A 22,035-nucleotide genomic window follows, 5' to 3' on the forward strand; every position below is an offset into this window, starting at 1 on the left:
TTTTTTTATAGAAATCCAATTATTTGAGGTAAGGCGACCTTATGCAAATGGTCGCACTAGGAAAGTTGCTTGTAGTTGTACAAGAAACGCGAGCCAAAAAGTTTTTTTTAAAACATCTGTAGCTAAATTTTTTATCGTAACCAGAGTTATGTTTTAATAAACAAGCAACATGTCACCAAGGTACAGTCGAGTGTTTTAGCTGGGGGTGGAACCGGAGGCGTATTTGTAATCTGTAGGTAGCTGCAGCAGATGAAGCGTTACATGAACGTGATACTTATATAAAGTAAATTAAGCGAACGTTTCGCCATCGGCAGTATGGCGATTTGAGAGTTAAGTCTTATGGAGGTGGTCATTTTGATGGTGTGGGTTCGATTTCCACTCATTTCATTATTCTTTTTTAATTACCATAGATCATACAAATTTCAAAACAAGAATCCATTCTCTGGCTGAGTGGTAGAAGGACACCATGTCGCAGTCAACTGGTTCATATGGAAAATCATCCTTTGTTTAAAGTGCTTACCGATCAAAACATTCCATCTGTTTCAGCGACCTACAGATTATAAATACGCAAATTCGAGTCCTCGTTTCATTATTCGGAGTAATTCAAAGTTTACATAAAATCAATCGCGACAACTGATCATATGCGAAGCATGGAGCTACCGCGCCAACTCAGCAAGGACCAAAACTAACAATGAAGTACTTCTCCACAAGGTAACAACGTTTAGAGACATTGAAACAATGTAACAAAAGAACTAAATTGCTTCTTGAGATTGACACGTTCATCAGTTATCGTACCTCTACTTCGTGAGGCGTGACGTAGTTGGCTGGGAAGATGCCAGTCTGCCCGTTCAGTGTCCCGGTCCACCATTCGCCGTCCGTGTTGGTGACCATTATGACGTCACCAGCGTTGAAGGACAGATCGCCCGACTCTGTCGCGGCGAAGGCGTACGATGCTATAAAGCCTGCAGATGGGGAAGAAGTTGAGATTACCCAGATAGAAAACCCGTTATTTTTACATTGAAGACGTTGAATCAATGAAAAATAACGGGTTTTCCGTCTGTCTGGGTAGATGCAGCAAGTTTCAAACTCATGAAACTAATGCCACGTCTCAGTATCAATCTTTTTCGCATTGATTAAACGTCTGCAGACGTTTAAAGTAACAGAAGATTGATTTGCTTGCTGGGCTTATTGCACATAGCAAAATGTGAAACAAAGCTTCAGCTAAAACAAAGAAAACAGAAGGATCACCAGATTAAAACAATCGAAACATTACATCGCATGACCAAGGTAAGTTCACTGATGTTAGTGGACTAGTAGTGACAATCTCCAAGCCTAAAACCGTGCGTCACATTTCAGTGACAACCGTTCGTTTGGTACGCCGGATGATACGCCATGTGCGGATAGAATGGGAAAATGGCATTTTACACAATTTTGTTTTCACAATATCTTTGATCACTGAAGAATACGATCAAAAAACAGAACTCGCATATAGTGACACCTAAAGAAATGTCCGATAAGTGTATGTACCTGTAATTTTCAATATTTTTAGTCATTTTATGTTTTCTCTTTCAGACAAATCAGAATTTCTTTGAGGTTTTAACCCCCACCAACATTCATAAAGGGCACAGTTTGAACCTATGTGAATATGAACCACTTAACCGTGCACGTAGGGTATTGAACCAAGATTCGGTTGGCATTTTTGTAGGTTTTCTTCAGTTTCTATAGCCCTACTGAGATAATGGATGCTAAATTACAGTTATGTGACTCGCTATATTAAGTTTAAGACCAACTCAAGTATAAAGCAGCTTGTAAGAGGAGACCATATTTCAGGTCCACCCATAAATGCAAGGACCAAAGCATGTACTATGTAGGTGAATCCAGCAATATAGTTGCAAGTTAATGGTTTACTAAACGATTGAAATTAGCAGCAACAACTTCACTTGGCTGCTTACATCAGAATGTAAGACATTTACAGCAAGCAAACTTAAGTCCTATTCGAAAATTCCAACCAAACACTGCTCCAGCAGAAAGGACGCAAAGTCAAAAAAGACACTTTTTAAAAATAGATCTTGTGCAATTGTTAGTAAAAATAAAAACTAGGCAAAACAGTGTGAAACTGCAGGAAAGCTACACTAGTTATTCGACACCACAAGATCGATATTAGTAACAAATACATTAGTGCAAATGTGCCTTCACATTAACATAACCAAAGTGCAAACATCTACAGAAGTCCAGACATACCACGACTCTTGTGGGAATAGTGACCAGATGACTGACCACCTGAAGATTAGAAATAAGTTTCTCAACATTTCAAAAAGGAGATCAAGCTACCGCCGAGCAAAGTGCTAATCCCAGCTACAAAAATCTATCTTTTACATTGATTACGTACAACATTAAACCAACGCAAATTGACATAGACATTGCTAGCTGGGACAGCAACAAGCAAGGGAATTGAAATTTACGCTTCGTCTGCATGAACAACGAATGACGATTGATGCTTGTCCTAACATCCATCTGTATCACAGCCATTATCTCAATGACGGTAAAAAGCAGGTCAGTTCTAAGCGTGGATTGCAAAAGGGCATATGAAGAAGATTTAAATTATATTACACAGTAATTGCAAAGTATTTCTTATTTTTAAATTTCCAAGTGTTTTTTTAAACGTTTTCGTTCTGCAACCAAAACGAGCAAAATAATCTTTTTAGAAAGTTTTGAGGTAACTGACTCAATAAATAAACATTCACTCACTTCTTGCAGCATTTGAACCGCCACTAGGAGGCGCTGGAGCTTTGCGCTTGAGCACTGGTGAGGATTTGGGCGACGAGGGCACTACGCTGGTGTTGACAGGCGTTGTGGAGGTGGTGTCTTTGACGTAAGACTTCGGGAACCATCCAGACTGTGACGTAACAGAAGAGTGTTAGTTGGTTCAACTTTTTAACTTCTTCTATGGTCCATGGAATTATTACTCTCCACTATCCGGTCAGCAAATCAGTGGGTATTTATATCGATTTCAGATTTGCAGCCGTGGAATCAATGTAAAAAAAGTACTGATTTGCTGACTGGATGGCATAAAAAGAATGAAATATGATGTACTCTTCAAATAAATCATTTCGAAGTAGAGTCCTTAAAGTATTAAGCTACGATACACTAACTTGTAGGAAAGTGTCAATCTCGATAGACCTTTTAAATCGCTTTAGAAATGCGATCACTCTTTATGACAATATAAATGCGACTGTTTTACCACAGTAGGTTTATATGATCATGCGGGTTTACAAAGCGCCGTATCCAAGCTTACCCCCGGCAGTTAAGATTTAGACAAAATTGATGGAAAGACAAAAAAGCTAAATCTTCGTGTCCACCTTTAGGCATGTCACAAAATAGATGCTTTCCCTAGGTGTCGAACCGATACCCTTTCGGATGTCGATCGTACACATACCACGCAGTCAACAAAATGGCAATGAACTGGTACTGCATGCCTTACCTTTCCCTTGCAGTAGCCAAACCACCACATCTCCTGCTTCTCCGAGACGGCGACAATGTCGTCTTTGTCGAAAGACAAGTGGTTCTCTTTTTTGGCGACCCATGGATAGACTGCTCTGTACCGCTGCCCTACCTCCGGTGGCTGAAACAAAATAGCGATTTAAACCAGGAAAAAAACTGACAAAAGGACAGCATCGACTTCTCCTTGAAAGCTGGAGGCAGAAACCAGGTTACAACAATCAACACAGAAGAGGACGGCCAAGACTTATACAAAGAAACTTGAAACAACAAGCCGAACATTAGACGAAATTATCAAATTAGTAAAGAACCAGACAGAGGAGAATTCTTTCCGATCACACAGCTTGCTGCAGGATAGATATTGATTGTGTCAAAAAAACCTTGTTTCAACTTAAAATAAACAGTGGTTCCTTTCAAGTATGATACCCATAATTGACACAAACTTTTATTCATTGTATATCATTAGTTGGAATATTCTGTGCAATGACAAATTTAACTGTGCGGCATTAACAAAGGATTTAAACTACAGAATAAGGAAGTGGAAGATTATCGTGTTTGTTGATGAAAGACACCGGAATTCTATCCATAAGTCGAAACTGAGAACTAGTTGGTATGCGATGGTGAAGATTATTCTTCTAGTCAACTATATGTTTCTAACATCCAAGCGAACCATCTCATCACCTTGGTCAAGTTGCTTGGTGACGGAGTTTGAGGTGCGGCAGAGAATGCAGATTGCTGGCTGGAGACGAGAGCTGAAGATGATTGGGCTTCTTGTTGTTGCCGGTTCAATGGCGTGCTGGATCTGGAACATGACAAGCAAAATTGTGGTTACGGTCACATAGACAGGGTAGGTATGATGCACCAATGAGGAGACTTCATCCAATAGACGCACACACAGAGAAAGTCACGGTCAATGAGCGTACGACAAACTGCCTTTATTTCTCCTTACATATTACAAACTTAGTCGAAAATGGCAGTTGACTCTTACACAAGCCACAGATGTGGCGTGTCACAAAACGTGAAGTATTTTGCGAGCTGGAATTTAAACTATAGCAATACGCGCCATTTTCACGGGACAACGCTGTGCTTGTGTATAATCACTGATGCATGACTATCGAAATCTGACAAATATATTTTATGATGAAATAGTTGCTGATGTCTCTTAACCTTAGTTCCAGTCTCTCGATGTTATTGAGGATGAAAAATTACAAAAGGATCCTTCATTTAAAATGCAACCCAACGATTAAACATAGCAAGTAAATAAAATCAGCCAGGTTCGAAAACTTGTATAACTTATTGATGAAGATTCCGTCATCGTAAAGGTGGCTTCCTTAGTATCTGGTAAAATCAATCACGAATGGCCTACTGTGGAAATCATTTAAAATCAGAACATTTCAGCAGTTGCAAGATGGATGAGATATATTTCGCAAAATATCATAAAACTGGGGCATCGCGGTAGTAGACGAAATGAATTAAGTTAACCATAAAGCAACATTGAAACCTAGAAAAAAAAAACAACGCCCCAGAAAAAATCGCAACGTATCCCAGGTAGAAAATCATTTTACATTGATTCAACATCTGCAGACAGACTGAGTCGTTGTCTGGGATGAGATGTAAAAATAAAAAATTATCCGCGCGTCTCTGCTTGTGAGGCCCTAGCGATGATTGACAGGTGGTATACAGAAAGCAAGGAACTTCATTAATAAAAAACAACGAGCTTTAGTGGCGCAGAGAATGCAAGAAGTTGTTTACCAACTGACTCGCGTAAACTGTAGCTTCAACCAACAGCTTCGACAGAAATGAAATGCTAAAGTTTGCTTTTGCCTGTACAGTAGGTGGTGATTTCATAGAGTTGTTAGTGCAGTTGTTATTTCCACTTGATGCGCCAACTTCATTTTGAAAATAAAAGCAATTTCAATAAGCAATGAAGATGTGAACCCGAAGCGAAACAAATTTCCACTTATTAAGGTGAAAGTGCATGTGGAAAGCAATTCACAGTCTTTGAGCATAGCATGACATAAACACCAATATAAACCTGCAATGCATAACCTCGAGCGCAAAGAAAAAGAAAGTTCCATGGTGGTTTTGGTTCACAAGCTAACTCTGTATGAGGCAAACTTAGAGCAATATTAATATTATTGAGTGATACGACAGGTAAATACTAAAACCTCACCCCCTGAAAGTAGACGCCTAGTAGGTAAAATTTAAAGCTGCTGCAGGATAACAGGAAGCCTGAGAACCACTTTTGTAGATAGCGTTCCGTCGACAACACGTGATGTCATAAAGGATTGGTTCATGCCATGTCCCGATGTTATTGCAACACACACGCGCAATAAAGGAACACTCGTCTAAAGGAACCTCAACGTCGCATCTTAAAACAATTCAACGTACCTCCACGTTGCATAAACGTAAAATGTTGTTCCCAAACGCTGTTTTGACCAGGGAAAACCCCAGGTGAAAACAATGCCGTAATTTTTTGATAAACGTTTTCCTTTATTGTTGGTATTTTGTGGTATAGCTGATAGAGCAAGAAAGCAAGTTGGTTCCATTTTATGTTAGCAGGCTTACGCGCAGTGTGATAAGATAAAACTTAGAAAATCTTGAAACTTGCTTTTGATTTTAATGGTTAATATGGTTTTAGACTCAGTACTTGCATGGATAGATGTGGACGTTTTCAGTCAGTTACACAGTATAAAATTGAGTTGCTGCATATAATTACATAATTACAAAAGATTCTATTTGAATAAGACCTTCTGATGATCCGTTAGGTGAAACAGGCTGTTAAGGCTTCAGATAGTAATAACTATATTTGATTTAATTACAAAAGACATTTTTGAGGCGATTTCGACATGAACAGACAGAGCCAATCCTATCATGGCGCACTTGCCAAGGAAGAAGCTTTACATTTTAAAGTGGCACCTGAAAGGTTTTGTTAGGTGTGAAAGCTTTAACGACAATAACTAAACAAATGTACCAGTTGAAAGTGGTTTTATTATGAGAGATAGAGTTTGCTGGTTCGCACAGATAGACAAGAAACTACTAATTCTTAACACTAATTAAAAAAAGGTCATCGTACACCGCTAAGTGTGTTAAAATTCATCTGAAATCTTTCGCAACTTTGATGAACTTGTGATGCCACACCAGGGTTATTGTCATGGCTGTGACGTCATAAGTGATTTACCATGACAATCAAAATGATCAAATCCTAACCACATGGCAATTGTTGTTATATTCTATCAGAAAATATATTATCTAAAGCTGCTGAATTTTGTGTAAATTAACAAGCAGCGAAATGGAACATCGGTATTACAGCAAAACGAGACTACCTAACAACAAAGTGGGTGATGTTGTTCTTCAAATTGAGGAAGACCCAAAAGTTTATGCTTCAAAGCAACCGTTGGTATGCAAAGGGTTTCTGATGGGAGTTGCGCTTTTGCTTGTTATCGTGGACACCGCCTTCATATCTCCTTTCAGGTAAGTTCAAAAATACCCATCGCGTGTAACATAACCTATTATGACCGGCTGGTCAAGTAAAAAATAATAGAAATTTTGGAAATTACAGATGTGTCCAATTTCTATAGTTGGCCGAGATACTTTTCATGCGAGTTTATAAATCCATTATAATAGCAACAATGTGTTTAAGTTTTTATATAGCGCTACATCTATCGGAGATACGCGTAGCTCTCTGCGCTTTACAAAACAAACACCATGTAGGGGCGCAGTATATATTATGACCTTAAATTTATTGCATGCATGCGAAACTGAAAGGAGATTTAGTGGCATTTTTATGAGGTCTTTGGCATGACCTGACGGGCCGACAGGGTGTCGAACTCACAACTAGACTTAGCGACGGCACTCAACACTTAGCCACCGCCTATACGTGTGATTTCATTGTCAACGAAACACAACTAACTTTTCCCACTGCAGCTGTGTGACAGCTTTGTACACTGCTCAGCATTGTATCTTCTCAAACCATACACAAAATATACAGAGCAGAGTTTATTTATTTTTACAAAGCGAAACATGGTGTTATGTAGTTTCCGAAGTTAACCTGTCACGGGTAAAAAAGAAAGTACCAGCGACAATAAGCGATATCATAATTTCTAAATCAAGAAGAACCGAACCTGAAAATAATAACGACTGACAACCAGGTAACTAAGTACAATTTTGTGCTTGTTAGCTGCGCAGTTCCGTCAGCGGACCTCTACAACGCGACCAAGCAAGAATGCAGCTTCAACATCGTCCCACTCGCCTTTGTCTTGCTTGTGGAGATCGCAGAGATCATCACAATGATACCGAGCTGCTCTGCTGTGTTGGTATACGTTTGCAGGGTGAGTGTTTGGTACCAACTGTTTAGAGTTATACAAAGGTTTTCAGAACAAACTGTTCCGCTTTACAATGTTTTTTTTTTTCTTGTTGTATTCAGGCATCCGCCAGGTGATTATTTAGATTAAGTGGAAGGCATGGAAGCCTATCTTTGCATCCACTTTCAGGAACGCCTCTAAGTGTCCTGTCAGACACAACCGTGTGGTCTGGAGCGGTATCAAACCTGCTCCCTTCCGAGCGTCATCTCATGGCTCTCATTACTCGGCTACGCGGCCGACATGGTGCTGGAATGGATTCTAACTAAATGGTAAAATCAGACATTGAAGAAAAAAGGAAGGCATGTCTGTGGTGCCGCAGCAAAATCCGCCAGATACCGACGCTCCTTCGGGATTTTAAACCAAGGTCCGGGCCGGCAGCATTTCAAGGAACACTTAGGAAACGCATTCCCCTTTTTGGCTCCCACAGCCCTGGTGAAAACTTCCAAATGTTGCTCTTTTCGAGCACCGCCCTTCACCGATGTATATTTATTGCACACATGATACAGGTACTGCAGCTGACTGGGATATTTGGTCTGAAGATTCTTGTTCAAAGCTACGAGAAAGTGACAAACACTAACAACCTCACCCCAGGATACGTAAGTACAAGTCAGATGAGTACTCAAAGCAAGTTTTTCGTACACTTGAAAACGGAAGAAAATGATTTCTATGATATGCTTCGCTAGGTGCCAATTACCACGGTGTTTAAAAAAAAACTTTAAAAAGATTTTCTTTGTGTTGGTAAAAATTGTTTTTTTTTTATTTTGGTAATCAACAACGGCTATTTCACGTATTTTAAATTTAGTTTATTCGAAACGAATTAGTCTTTACAAGCAACTATCAATTTGCTACTTCTACAATTCCGTGAATGAGCTGATTCTTTACTTTTTACCAGATCTGCTGCTGCTCTACATATCCTTTTCTATCCATTTCATTTAAACACTTATCACCAACTCCAACTGTTCTCTTTCTCTTCACCATCTTCCTTCCCTGTAACCTTCGATATGAAGGAATGTTCTAAAAACAATAAATATCACTCAATGGTTCCAGGTGGGCTATGCTATCTTGTGTGGCCTCATCACCGCTTCGTTCGCCGTAGCCATGCCAGACGAGGACCAATGCACAAAGATCGTGTTCGCGAGCGCAATCGGATCGTTTACGGCTGTTACTATGGTGGATAACCTACAAAAAGTGGGATAGGCTAGCTTTTTTGTAAATGTGAGACCTAAAAAATGGCGGTCCTCTGTTCTACCTTGAAGCCAGCCAGTAAAAATCGCTATTTTTACATCGTCGACAGAAGGAACCACAGTGAAGGATGATCTGATATACATAAACTTAAAAATTAAAGATGTTATCGATAGAGAGAAATGGAGGAGTGGCTGCAGACTACTGGTAGATCCTAATGTTTCGAGATGAAGACCAGACTTTTTTGAATGAAAATAGAAAGACGTTAAAACGGTGCAAAAACAACAACTTCTAATGGCTGAGAAATTCCCGAGTGGACCGTTTCGTATTCCGTGCATTAGTTTTCAACCTGTTTAGTTGATGCTGCATTCAATATTACCGTATTCAATATCATGTCGTTTTGTCAATCCACTTTACCGACTCCTAGGCCGAGTGGTAAGACGCAGGCTTCAAATGCTGTAAGTTCGATCCCTACTGAGGGCAAGAGGCCGGATGCTTCATAGCATATGAGAATAACTGACATATGGGAATAACTGATTCCTCGACTGGATAAGTGACGTAGTTTTTTGTTTCCTGCTGCCAATAGTGTTGCATCGTACTGTGTGACGTCACGACGGATTGTACTATTTGCAGGGTGTGGAATTCGCCTTTAACGAATATCAAACAATCAATGGAACTGACTTTTGGATTGACATGAGCCTGACGATACCAGTGGCCATACTAGTAGTCATTATCTACGCAGTACTGCACAAGCTCAGTAAGTCCTGTAGCCAAGCTTGTGGCTTTACATTTCATAAGTGGACGGCTAGCGCTACCTAGAGAACAAATGGTTAGTGACGTAGTTACGCAAACGTTCACCAAAAATCATCTTTCCAGCGCAAATTGAATGCTAGTTGATGTCGAGTTTGTTTTCACAAAGTTGTGGATTCATTTCGGAGTATTTCAATTAAGCTTTGTAGCAATGTCAATGAAGCTTCCCTACTAGTTTCATTGTGTTCATACCAGTTTGAGAATGTTTCATAAAAACAGTAGTGTACGGCTGGAAAGTATGATAGCTGATTTGCTCATTTACGTTATGCTTGACCTTGCCATAGAAAATCAACTTTGGCAAACTTAAGCAACTGAGAATAACAGAGATTTTGTTCCACAGGAAAACTTGAATCCAACTTCTCGTTTGGATGCTTCATCATCGCATTCGTGCCCCTGATGTATCTGCTGGTTCCTACAATCCACTTCAATAGCATCACCACACGAGTTATTATAGTTATCATAGGAGTGGTCGTATACATGACTGTGTCTGTATACTTGATGGTGCAGTCGTAGCAATACTTGAAGTGCTTGTAAATAGATCAAGTAATTACAGACTGAATTGTTGTGATGCACGCCTGCTCTGTCATCTACTTCACAGACTTGTGAAAATGAGATATTTCCTGGTTCATGTGCGTACGATGGCTTGAGATGAAGTAAAAGCATATCAACGTTCTTTTCGATTTTGCTTGGTAAGAAATCATTGTTTTTGAAATTCGAGAACGTGTGTGTCGAAAGCAGTGGCATGAATCTTACAAACGTAAACTGGGAAATACACAAAAGTGTTAAATACAATTTGAATTCATTGACGCAGCACAAGAAGCGTTGAGCTGCCCAAATCCATGTTACTGTGGTAATAGCAGTGCTTTCACTATTCCTTTTGTATTGCTTAGTCATAAAGCTCCAGTCTTGTGTACACATCTCAGGTTATTAGTGTCTGCCTGTCTTGTTTATCGATCAGATATCAACTCTCGGGAACACACCGAGAGGTTGAAGAGATGCAGAAAATCATTCACGCATCATCTTAGTGTTGTTGATTATGTTTTCTACACCCGTCATCTTGATGTGTTCGATAAGATCGCAAGTGCGGATTTAGAACTTTTCACGCTGCCTGGGTCTGTTCAAATATCATATGAAGTCATATACTTGGAGAAAAGGCTGTGAAAACCGTCACGTTATATAGGCTGACACCAAACGTCACTTGAGAGGGGGGTTAAGTAAAGCAAGTGAATGGCCTCATATGACATTTAAACAACCACAATGGGTCTCAAATCGCCCGAATCAGGGGTGTCTTTCAAAGCACCCCCATACCGTAGTTTCGTTCAGCTCATTTACAGCGGGTGTGTTGTTTTCACGTTTCGCACCGTATTGTATGCCTGGTTTGGTTAATGCTTCCGTGTGCTGCTATAATTAAGTTATATGGCTTTTTAGTCCTACTTGTACAGATTACAAGCTGGAAAAGTTATCCAAAGTTCACGCTTTATTGAGAGGGTATGCTAAAACCAGCTTCAGTAATCGAATGAAGCTGGGTTTAAAAAAGCGTCCTTGTGGTTGAGCAGATCAGTTCACATAATACTTTCACTGCAGTTCCTTCATGCATGTCTGGTGCAGACCGATCAGCTGTAAATCTGTGACACCATTTCCTCTCGCAGTCGGTACCGAAGTGTACAGCGAGCTTTATAGCGCCATAATCAGACAGTGGTCAATGCCAATACATGATCAATATCTATCAACTTGTACTGTGATATCACGAAGCTTGCTTTCAGATTCTTTACGCTGCGTTACAGCCGTAAACGTGTTTTAAAAAGTCGTTTTACAACATTGACTTTGCTTCAAGCTGATGTTGTTGGTGGCTTGTCATTTTGTATTGATTGAAATTAATATTTCCGAAGTTTTGCATGCATTCTGACCATCAACTCAAAAACGTTGCCATTTTACATTGCTTCAACGGACAATGATAATGATCTGTTGAAAGCTAAATGTTAAAACTCCACAAATAGATTGTAAGAGATTGCACTTTGATATTCCAAATTAGTGGTTTTTAACCTTTTATGTACTTATGGACTCTTTTATAACCCTAAGTTTCCAAAAAATAACTCTAAGGATTTTTTTCCATATTTACTTCTTAAAAGACGAGTTTTAGTATTTGTTTTAAATCATTGCATTCACAGATTCCTTTAAAACTTTTCCCTAGAGGGTTCATGGAACCCAGGTCGGGGACCACTGCTTAAAATATTCAAGGAGATATGTGAAAGAATAGGTCCGATAGAAAAAGAAAAGCGCCAGATCTCTTTTTCAAACAATCAAACAACCATTTCGTACCGTCGTGTATTTTATCTTGTGTTTTTGTTGAATGTCATAACAAGCTAAATAAATGTTTTAAGCTTTGTTGAATTTGCTGTGATCTTTCAAGCGTGGTTTCGATCAGTGAAATACGTTATTTTATCATTATCTTTATGTAAATAAACGTTTTTTTTCTGTCAATTGATGGTATTTAGCACTGCTGGATGTTCACTTACGTACGAGGCAAAAACAAAGATCATTTTAACTACAAACCTTGCTTGTAAATAATGCGGCAGTTGTACGGCCCCGACAGCAAATCAGTCGTGTTTTTCATAGATTCAACGTCTGCAGACGCTGATTTGTTGTCTGGGAATAGATACTTTTAGTTCGGTGATATTGACACCAGCACAACCAAAAGCTGAATTGTCAAACTTGAGCCTGTTTTTTTTTGACGTGAAGATACGAAACGTCGCCCTTTGTTACCTTGACAAGACGTCCGCAGGACTTGGGTTCATTTAAAAAGACGTTACTACTTCTACCTGGGTTTCACGTGTTTCAGTTATGAAGCAGGCGTTCTGACAACATACATTTTCATTGCAAAGATTCTTTTTCGCTGCATCAGCATGAAAGTTGTCTATGGCATAAAGTTGGGTTTAATAGTCAGTTGATTCATACTTCCCAACATACAAAAACCATCATTTTTTTTCACAACACCGAACCAAAAGAATTCGATTTTTCTAAACCATGTAATGCACATGCGCAACAGAGCTTGTGTGACATCAGTTCTAAACAAACTAACCTTGCAGTAGCAGGTTTGGCAGATTGAGGAGGGGGCCGGATGGAAGGACCTGGAATTTTCTCGACGTAGTTTGCAGGAAACCATCCTGATTGGCTGTCTTTGGATCCAGCCAGCCAATCGGGTTCGGCGTCTTGCGAGGTGTCAACCTGACGATGAAAAAACATGTTATTTTTTTATCCTATTTAAGCTTGTGATTTTTGATGTAGATTAAGTGGACGAAAAGGCAAGGAAGACAATTTTTACGTCCACTTTCAAGTATGTCTTTAAGCGTCCTAGCTCAAGTCTCAGCCAAACATTTGCCAGATCAGCCAGCCCGTGCTCTAGACGGGTTTCGAACCGAAGTGGTTTCAAGTATTCCCTTGCCATGTTATCGGTACGAACATCCAAGACTGAACGAAGTGTGCACAGTGCCGATGACAGGGGGGTACATGTAGCCCCGGGATGATATTAGGGGTCCGTAACCTTTCCAGGGGCCCGAGAACTCTGAGAAGCAATCGCGTATTCTTCGAATATAGTGCGTTTTTCAAAAAAGTGTCTTGATTTGGGGGCTGAGGGTCCTTTAACAGGCCCAAATTATCCTCTCAACGGTCCTGAGCGTGCAAATTGATGTTATGCAAACGAAACTGATCGCTACGTCATGCATCAGTGAACACTCACCAGGATGACATCACCGCTGTCGATAGAGAGCTCGTCCGGGTTTCGAGCGGAGAACTTATAAAGAGCTCGGTACTTCACCAGGTGGGCGGGGTCTGTAAACAAAAGGAAATCGTGCAAGAGGTGAATTATAAGGATTTCATGATGGAATTGCTGCAAGTTCAGTCTATGGCTCTGTGCAGTAAGTTTGTTGTAGAGAAAAAAACAGCAAACTCAAAATCACTAGAAAGTGTGTGGTTTCAATTCACTCGTGGTTCTGCGATCGCTCATATATGGTTTTTATTCAATGGCGTCTTTGGCAAATTGTTTTTGAAGCATTTTCATACCAATAATAGTTAAATTTAAATCGCTTTTAGCTTGTTGCAAACAATGTACGGTTGTGTGGTAAAGTTGAAACGCTAATGGACAAACTAGATGTAAACTGTCTCATTTTGTTTAAAGAAACCACAGCAATGCTTTTGCAGTATCTTGTAACCATTACAGCTTAAATATTTGATTTTTGCTTAAAAATAATCATGGCAACAAAAGTTTCAACCTTTCGACAAAACCAAGTGGAAGCCTCTGCCTTGTTTAGATTGCCGTGCGGTGGCGCCATCATGAGAGGGAGTAGCAACTTGTTTTTGTTCTTCGGTTTGCGCCTTCCGCCGACGTTCTTCTTGCATTTGCATTATCTTTCGCTTGACTTCCGCTTTTTTCGCTTCTTCTTCGGCTGGAAGAGCGCAAGACAATAGGGTTGATCAATAAAAAAAAGCTATTTTCAAAGCAACAAACACTATCTGTATGGGTATAACCATTAGGCAGGATTACCATACCATGCAGTTCCTAACTTTGTGCAGACCGATGGCAGCCCTGGGAGCAACCAATAACAACGCATTATCCGCTGCGCCACCCAGGTGGCAGTATTTAGTAACAAAAAACTTCACTCACTTTTTCTCTTCATTTCCTCCTCTTCTTGTTTCTTTCTTTTCTCCGTCTCTTCGGCAGCTCTTTTCCTTGCGTCTTCAGTTCGCTTCCTTTCGACTTCAGCTCTCTTCATTGCATCTTCAGCTCTCTTCATTTCAATTCTCCTCCTAGCTACTTCAGCGATTTCTCGTTGCTGCTAAAATAGTCACAATATAGGTAAAAAAAAAGTAAAAACTGCTACCAAATGGCTCCCTTAAGGGAATCAACGTTTTGAAAAACTCAACGTTAATTCAACATACAGAAAAAGCAAGTCTGCATCTGAACTGAGTACGATGTCAATTTTACGTCAAACAAACGAAAATCTATGTCGATCAATAAGTACGATTGTAAACCTGGTCCAGTTCTTTTTTCCTCCGCGTTTCTTCTTCTATTTTCTTTTTTGCCTTTTCTTCTTCTTCTCGCTTCCTTGTTTCATTTTCTTGTTTATGAAGAAATGCAGCAGCAGCCAATCTTTCTTGTTTTCTGCAAATGAAGGATCAAATAAATGAAAAATTGAATAAAGCATAAAGCTGTAAACATGCGGCTAAAACAGAAGGAAAATCAAGAAGAGGTGACCTTGTATATCAAGATAAAAGAAGTAAAGAATACTAAGTTCTCAGAAAAATGGTATGATGAACTGTTTTTGTGGTAGACCTAGTGTTTTTCAGGAAAATCACGTTTTGAAAATTTTGAATCAACCGAATCATCTGCTTCGATCGTTTTCAACTAGAATCAATATTGTCCAAGCAAAAGATTGACATTCAAGATAGAGGACACTGACTTTTTCTTCTCTTCCATCGAGCTCTTCCTTGTCAAAGTGATGTCTTTTTGTCTCCGTGCTTCCTGGAGGACTCTCAGCTTATCCTGCTGGATGCGATTCATGCTCTCCATGGACAATCTCTGCTTGTTGAACTCTTCTCGAAGATGCTAAAAACAATAAAATCAAGAATGTTCATCTGAGCAGTGAAGGTTTATTCAAATTGTATAGCCTAAAATAAAGTGCTAAAACCTCAATTGCTAAGGTAACAGGGATCAGTTGTCAGTAGATGTTACAGAAAATATATTTCGCACTTATTCAGTGCATCTTCAGTTCTCATCTTCAGTTCAGAGAACTGAAGATGCACTGAATAAGTGCGAAATATATTTTCTGTAACATCTACTGACAACTGATCCCTGTTACCTTAGCAATTGAGGTTTTAGCTTTCTAGATATGGAACAGGGATCGTTTCAGAATAAGACTAGGTCAGAAAGCGAGGCAGACTCCGACGCAGCTCAGCATCAGCCTAGAGCAGTTAGCTAAAATAAAGTGGTTCGATACGTGACGACGGTTAGATGACGAAAAAGATGGACCTTTTCATAGTACAAAAATTAAAATATCTATTTTAACCTAAGGAACAATAGTTGGATAAACTGACAGGAAAACTATATTGACTAAGGCTAAATAAAACGACACCATAATTAATTATCTAACCTCAATTTTGACTATGACTGTTTGGTTGCTCAACCTGTAAGGTATGAACTTATGACGTAACAACGCTACACAATACGTCATAATGTAGATAACATACATTTAGTTCAGCGTTGAGTTGGTCAAGCTGGCTGGAAAGAGCGGCTTTGCTTGTCTCAGTCTCCTGGAGCCGGGTTCGAAGCCTTTGGAGGGTGAACACTTTGCTTTGGTAGTCGCGCTGATGGACTTGTAGGTCATTGTCTGTAACGGGTTGATACGATGTTTTGAAATGTAATAGCGCCAAACACGCCATTTGTGTGACACTGCAGTGAGTAACCAAAACTACTTGAAGCGACGTCCAAAAATTCTCCTTTACGTAAACCGGGTATAAAGGTAACTTCATAATATAAACTACAATAACTCGCTTGAACAGGATTGCCAGGTGGACAACAATTCGGACAAAAAAAAAACACACGATAAATTGGCATAATTTCATATGCTGTGTCCGACGGCTAGCAAATCATTTGGACATTTATTTACGCACATGCTTAAAGTCGCTGGAAAGCATTTCTAAATAGACAACGCATTGTATGATGAAACAAACCAGCTTGGTTAGCTTATGCACAACCAGGAAAATAGTACTTTTTCATTGATTTAACGTTTGCAGACCTTGAGACAATGTAAAAAAGACGGATTTTAATAACTTGTACAAATGTACATTAATACAAACTCGAGTTATTTGCGTGAGCGTTTCCTGTCCGGTTAGAAACACTTTTAATGTTGATTCACGACTGTTCGACGTTGATCCAACGTCACGGGTTGGCATTGATACAGAGGCGGCAATTTACGCTACAAAATTGTCCGACTGTTTTCGCTGGAGCGGTTTGTTAGCTCCAGATTTTTCAAAAAAAGCTGTCTATTTAGTCATATAGCTTCTTTCTCGGCCTTGCCATTTTGGTAACATTTGTCACAACAATCATTTTGGTAACATTTGTAACACGGTTTTGGTAACATTTGTCACACAACAGTAACATCATGCGTTGGTAGGTAACCAAAAAGGTTCCAAACGAGGCATCTCTGTTTAAAGATAGTACACAACTACAGCGACTGTCATGTTTCAGTTCGCGATGAGTTCGAACACTGATGAGTTCATGGAAACATGGAAAACCAGGTGACAAATTGATTACCCTACTAGAAATGTATGAACTCGTTGGTTTTCAGCCTTCATAAAACTACAGTGCTTTCTATAGTTAAACGTCGTTGGGGCATCATGAAAGAAAGCAATAGCCTAATTATAACATTCGTGTAAAAAGTGCAGATTTAAACCGCGTCAAATTTGCAAATTTCTGAGGTTCAAGTAGCACCTATTCGCCTGCCAGGGCACATTGGTAGAGGGCCACTGCTTTAAGAGAATGCACAAACACTTGCGTGACAAGACAGAACCGGATAACGCAGACCCAACAAACCTCCACTTGCGTTCCCTTTGAATTGTATCTTCTCGTTCAAACTGATCTTCCCAGGAAGCAAGCCATTCAGCTGTTGGTTGAACAACTAAACAAGCAAGATGTGCTAAAAGGTGCTCACTGCTGTCAAACCAACTGTGATTTCTTTTACCAGCCGACTGCCGATCTATATTTAAGTAAGTTCTATAAAAGCATCACATCTCACCAAATTGTGTTTTCGTTTTTGCTCACTAAGCCAAAACAGACAAATTCCAAAATTCCATAAAAAGCAACACTAAATACAGTAAAAATATATGTATACCAATCACTAAAGCTTACACTTTATTGCCGCTCAGCGATGTAAAATAGATAAAGCTTCTATCAAATGAAAGGTTTCAGTAATTTGTTGATTGTCATGCTTGCAAAATACACAACTTGGAAAAAATCAATGAGTTTTTGAATATGTTTAGACAACAATTGAATCAAAGAGCAACAAAGAGCCGACAACGATATAAGCGAGTTTTTCGTCTAAATAAAGTGTCACCTCTATCTGTTCCTGTTGTTTTTGTACGAGAGTATGCTTCAGCTCTCGTTGCCTGTTCATCGAGTTGAGTTGCTCAGTTTGTTCTTTGACGCGACTTTCAACGTCACGGACTCGATCCTGCAGCTGCGACCGCTTTTCTTGCTGGAAAACAAAAACTTTCAAAAAACAACAAAAACTCAAAAAATAACTAACTTTTTTTTAAGAGAATAAAAACTTTTCCTGCTGGAAAACAAACATCTCACAGCTCTTGATTTCCTAACTAACTCTACCACTTCCGTGGATACGAAAAAATGAAAAACAGGAAATACAAGGTTAAATAACGGACAAAACATGGTATCAGGTCCATTGCTGAAGCACTTACGTGTGAGCTGAGTTCAACGTCTAGGGTCTTGGTCTTAGCTCTGAGACTTGTCACTAATTCCTGCTCTCTAAGCTTGTGCTGGAGAAGTTCTTTTCTTCGTATCCTGCAAACGACATTAATTACATTTACTGGACAGATTCAGCCCGGGAACCCCCCGACAACCAACGTGGCCAGCAAAATGGTTACATACATTTATGAAAAAACATTCGCCAATTGTGAGAACACAATGTACCAATTTGTCTTTAGGCATGCTCGGCAAACATGGAAGGCACAGAAGATGCATCAACCAACGTTCGGTTGCAAAACAGAACAAATAAATAGATTCAATTAGCTTAGTTTTTTGTTCGTCGTATCCAGGCTTACACCCGCTAGTTGAAGATTTAGATTAAGTGGACGGGAAGGCAAGGAAGCCAATCTTCGTGTCCACCTTCAAGCATGCCTTTAAGTGTCCTGCCAAAGACACAGCCGCATGCTCTTGAGCGGTGTCGAACCGACACCCTTTCGATTGCCGTTCCAGGGCTCTCACCACTCGGCTATGCAGCCGACACTGGGCTTAGTTGATAAGAAGGATGGTTGAAGGGATTGCTGTTCGGTCAATTTTACAAACTACATTGGCAGTAGACTACCAAAAGGTTGTGAAGTTGATCCAACTAAAACTTCCACAATCATCTGTTTTCAATCTTTATTCTTGTATTTGTGCGAACTTCAGATCTATTAGGTCTTAACAGTTAGGACGCATGTTTTAGCACAAGCGGTACCTTTCCCATTCTAGCTGTCGTTGTCTTTCCATTTCTCGTTGAGCTGCCTCCTTTTGTTCTATCGCCTTCCTCCTTTGTTCCTCTCTTTCTCTTTCGGCTTCTCTTTGGCGCTCCAATTGTCTTTCCAACTCCTCTTGTCTTTTCCTTTCTTGCTCCATCCTGAAAAAGTAAACGTCACAAATTCACCAAACCGTACCCAGCTAACGTTATTAGAAAAACTAGGATAGGTTTAATGTCTTGCAGCTGAACAATGTAGAATGCTCTGTACATCCAAAAGGATTGCTGGCACTGTTTGGCTAAAATATATTTCTCAAAACATTTTCTTTAAAATTAGCGCAATGACAGGTTTTGCTTTCTGAAGTAGACCTTGAGATGCTTGGAAAACACTTTTAATGATGCTCAAAACACACCAAAATGACGCCAAACCTGAGGACGACCCATTCAGCAAAAATCAGTCATTTTTGGCATTGATTCAACTTTTGTAGATGTTGAATCAATGTAAAAAATGACAGGAGGTAAATCAATGTAAAACATGACTGATTTGCTTGCTAGGAACTTGGGGACTATTGATATCTCATGCAGTAAAGCACCCACCTCAATGGCAGAAGTCGTCATTACTTGCTGCTTAGTTGTCAAACCCACGAAGCCGTTTCTCCTTACCATCAAGTAACACGGAGGCATTTTTAAGTTCTTACATTTTTAACTTGTGGTCCAAATAGCTGGAGGCGCTCCTAATGCAAGTCTTGAGAACGTTGGTCTACATTACGCAGCCAACAAAACTTCTTTTTAACATTGATTTAACGTCAGTAGATGTTAAATCAACGCAAAAAAGGAGTAAAATTGTAACAAAAAGTTGCCGCAGTTGAATTGTTGTGACAGGTTGAGAGACTTTAATAAACAGCTGTTTTCAAACAAGACGGATTTATTCGATTAAAGCGTTCTTCAAGGTTTTTGAAGCAAAAGTCTATCGCTGCCAAATGCTTGCGAACATTGCATTGTTTGCAGACGTTGAATCAATGTAAAAAAGGACTGATTTGCTGACTGGGACGCCAGCATGGAAGCAGACGCATTTGATCTGATTTGATAGCTGGGCTACAGCATATGGTCAGTAATACGCAATATCCTTAACGCACTATGGAATGCTCAAACTGTGTGCTGATGGCCAGGAAGAACAACCCTCTCTTTCCGTGGTCACACTCACAGCTGGTTGATATATCATAAGCTTAAGAATTTAATTGACTGGTGCATGTAGGAAGTGAGATCCATGAACAAGTGGAGGTGTTCTTATGGGACCAACACGGGCAAAAAATTGGCGTTGGTGGCTGTCAATGCTCGCCACACGCCGCTTTAATACGCTTCATACAACCTTGCCATCTTATCTGCGTTTAACGCAGTGTAAACATGTCAACAAGTTATAAGAATATAAAACGGATGAAATATTTGAGAGCGCTCGTAACAAAATTACACTCCAACAACCAAAACCTGTTGTTTTTGCACTTTTTTTGTCTACAGACATTGAATCAATGTAAAACGACGGGTTTTGCTAGCTGAAACACTTCTCAGAGTATCAGTGATTTAAAATAAAGTAAACATACCACGCTTGAAAGCATGAACAGAACCAGAAGAAATTAACAACACACAAAAAAGTGTGCGCAGACGAAGGCATGTTAAAAGACTTTCAAATAAAGTGAAAGAGAAGGTAAGTAGCCAATTCACGTGTCTACTACTCCACGTTCAAGCAAGCCGTTCAAGCAAGCGTGCCAAGACACAGCCTATCGAACCTTTCTAGCACCGGTCGGCCAAAGCGACCAGTATTGGTGCATCGACTTGAAACGAAACCATCAGACATCAAGCTTGAAACCATCAAACAAGTCAAAGCACGCCTCCTACTCAAGTTGTTGATTGAAGGAATACAAATCGACTTGAAATGATGGGAATTTTGCACAGCGAGAAAACGTGAGTCAAAAGTGGAACAACAAGCAGATTACGTTCATAAAACGTAATTCAGAAGGACCACTTTGTACTATATAGAAACAAAAATCTATTACGCGTTTTCACTTTTCGTTGTGCAAAAAGCGCTTGTGTTTGAAGAGTAGTCTCAAGAGGTTTCTGAAATAAAACAACGAAATAGTTCATCTTGCCTTTCTTTTTCCCTCTTTTCCCGTTCTTCTCTTTCTTTTTGCTCCAATCTCTGCTTTTCCTTCTGTTGACTTTCACTGCAAACGTAACAAGTAGAAGTTTCACTGTTAAATTTATTTGCAAGAATGTAATGCTGAAAACTTTTAATATTATGTTAAAAACGCACCCTAACTTAAACTCATGTGTTGAAAAGCTAAGGATACACCCGGTCCCGACATCGGCTCGCTATGAAACGAGTTTTTTTTCTTCAAATTTTGAACATCTTCAACGGAACATTATATGCAGGACAACTTTTTACAAAAATGAGAGATTTTTCACCCTGATGATGGTAAAACTAATGTTTTTTAGTCTTTAATGGGCTTTTAATGGGTAAAAGTGAATTGTGCCACCGTTATGACAAGGCACTCTCTTCTGGCACACCTCGACAATACTAAAGTTGCTACTCACAGCAGAGCCAGCCGGCGTTTCTCAAGTTCCAGGTTCCCTTTCTGGAAGTTATCGCGTCGCTTATCCTCAAACGTTGTGAAAATACTGTTGTCCACAGAGCTTGATGCGTTGGACTGAAAATATGAAAAATGTTACTTTCGATGCAAGCACGTCGCTAACAAATGCCGGAAAATTTAAAGTGTTAACAATGGTTACAGATCCAGTTTTTTTTTCAGCTTCTTTAAGTCATTAACGTTAATGGAACATGTGAGACCTTCTGAAGCTAACCAGCAAAAGAAGTGGAATCTCTACCTGACAATTACAATACGCATCTTTCCCAGCCAAAAAAATCAGTCCTTTTTTTACATTGATTTAATGTCGTTGACGTT

General features: G+C 39.6%; 2 protein-coding genes across 6 annotated transcripts in view; one reads left to right on the forward strand and one right to left on the reverse strand.

Annotated features, from left to right (window-relative positions):
- LOC145767352 (intersectin-1-like) overlaps positions 1-22,035 on the reverse strand; it is a 46,077-nt gene that overhangs the window by 14,852 nt on the left and 9,190 nt on the right. For 2 of the 4 annotated variants that reach the window (XM_082579158.1, XM_082579162.1), the window contains 18 exons: positions 21,668-21,780; positions 21,223-21,297; positions 19,082-19,240; positions 18,324-18,426; positions 17,963-18,103; positions 17,443-17,527; positions 16,098-16,237; positions 15,311-15,456; positions 14,883-15,012; positions 14,515-14,686; positions 14,123-14,296; positions 13,591-13,682; positions 12,934-13,079; positions 4,180-4,300; positions 3,482-3,622; positions 2,749-2,896; positions 2,242-2,280; positions 796-962 (listed from right to left, as the gene is read on the reverse strand). In XM_082579158.1, the coding sequence (XP_082435284.1) occupies positions 796-962; positions 2,242-2,280; positions 2,749-2,896; positions 3,482-3,622; positions 4,180-4,300; positions 12,934-13,079; positions 13,591-13,682; positions 14,123-14,296; positions 14,515-14,686; positions 14,883-15,012; positions 15,311-15,456; positions 16,098-16,237; positions 17,443-17,527; positions 17,963-18,103; positions 18,324-18,426; positions 19,082-19,240; positions 21,223-21,297; positions 21,668-21,780 (2,292 nt within the window). The remainder of the gene's footprint in view (positions 1-795; positions 963-2,241; positions 2,281-2,748; positions 2,897-3,481; positions 3,623-4,179; positions 4,301-12,933; positions 13,080-13,590; positions 13,683-14,122; positions 14,297-14,514; positions 14,687-14,882; positions 15,013-15,310; positions 15,457-16,097; positions 16,238-17,442; positions 17,528-17,962; positions 18,104-18,323; positions 18,427-19,081; positions 19,241-21,222; positions 21,298-21,667; positions 21,781-22,035) is intronic. The other 2 variants (XM_082579160.1, XM_082579161.1) reach the window with 2 other exon arrangements.
- The window catches only part of LOC145767356 (uncharacterized), a 114,243-nt gene continuing 98,951 nt past the window's right edge, over positions 6,744-22,035 (forward strand). Inside the window, exons 1-6 of one of the 2 annotated variants that reach the window (XM_082579166.1) lie at positions 6,744-6,972; positions 7,679-7,829; positions 8,369-8,458; positions 8,910-9,050; positions 9,678-9,801; positions 10,195-12,330. In XM_082579166.1, the coding sequence (XP_082435292.1) occupies positions 6,791-6,972; positions 7,679-7,829; positions 8,369-8,458; positions 8,910-9,050; positions 9,678-9,801; positions 10,195-10,367 (861 nt within the window). In that variant the 5' untranslated portion in view covers positions 6,744-6,790 and the 3' untranslated portion in view covers positions 10,368-12,330. The remainder of the gene's footprint in view (positions 6,973-7,678; positions 7,830-8,368; positions 8,459-8,909; positions 9,051-9,677; positions 9,802-10,194; positions 12,331-22,035) is intronic. The other variant, XM_082579167.1, reaches the window with a different exon arrangement.

Source organism: Aplidium turbinatum, chromosome 3 (genome assembly GCF_918807975.1).
Source record: "Aplidium turbinatum chromosome 3, kaAplTurb1.1, whole genome shotgun sequence".
In the NCBI taxonomy this organism is placed as follows: Eukaryota; Metazoa; Chordata; class Ascidiacea; order Aplousobranchia; family Polyclinidae; genus Aplidium; species Aplidium turbinatum.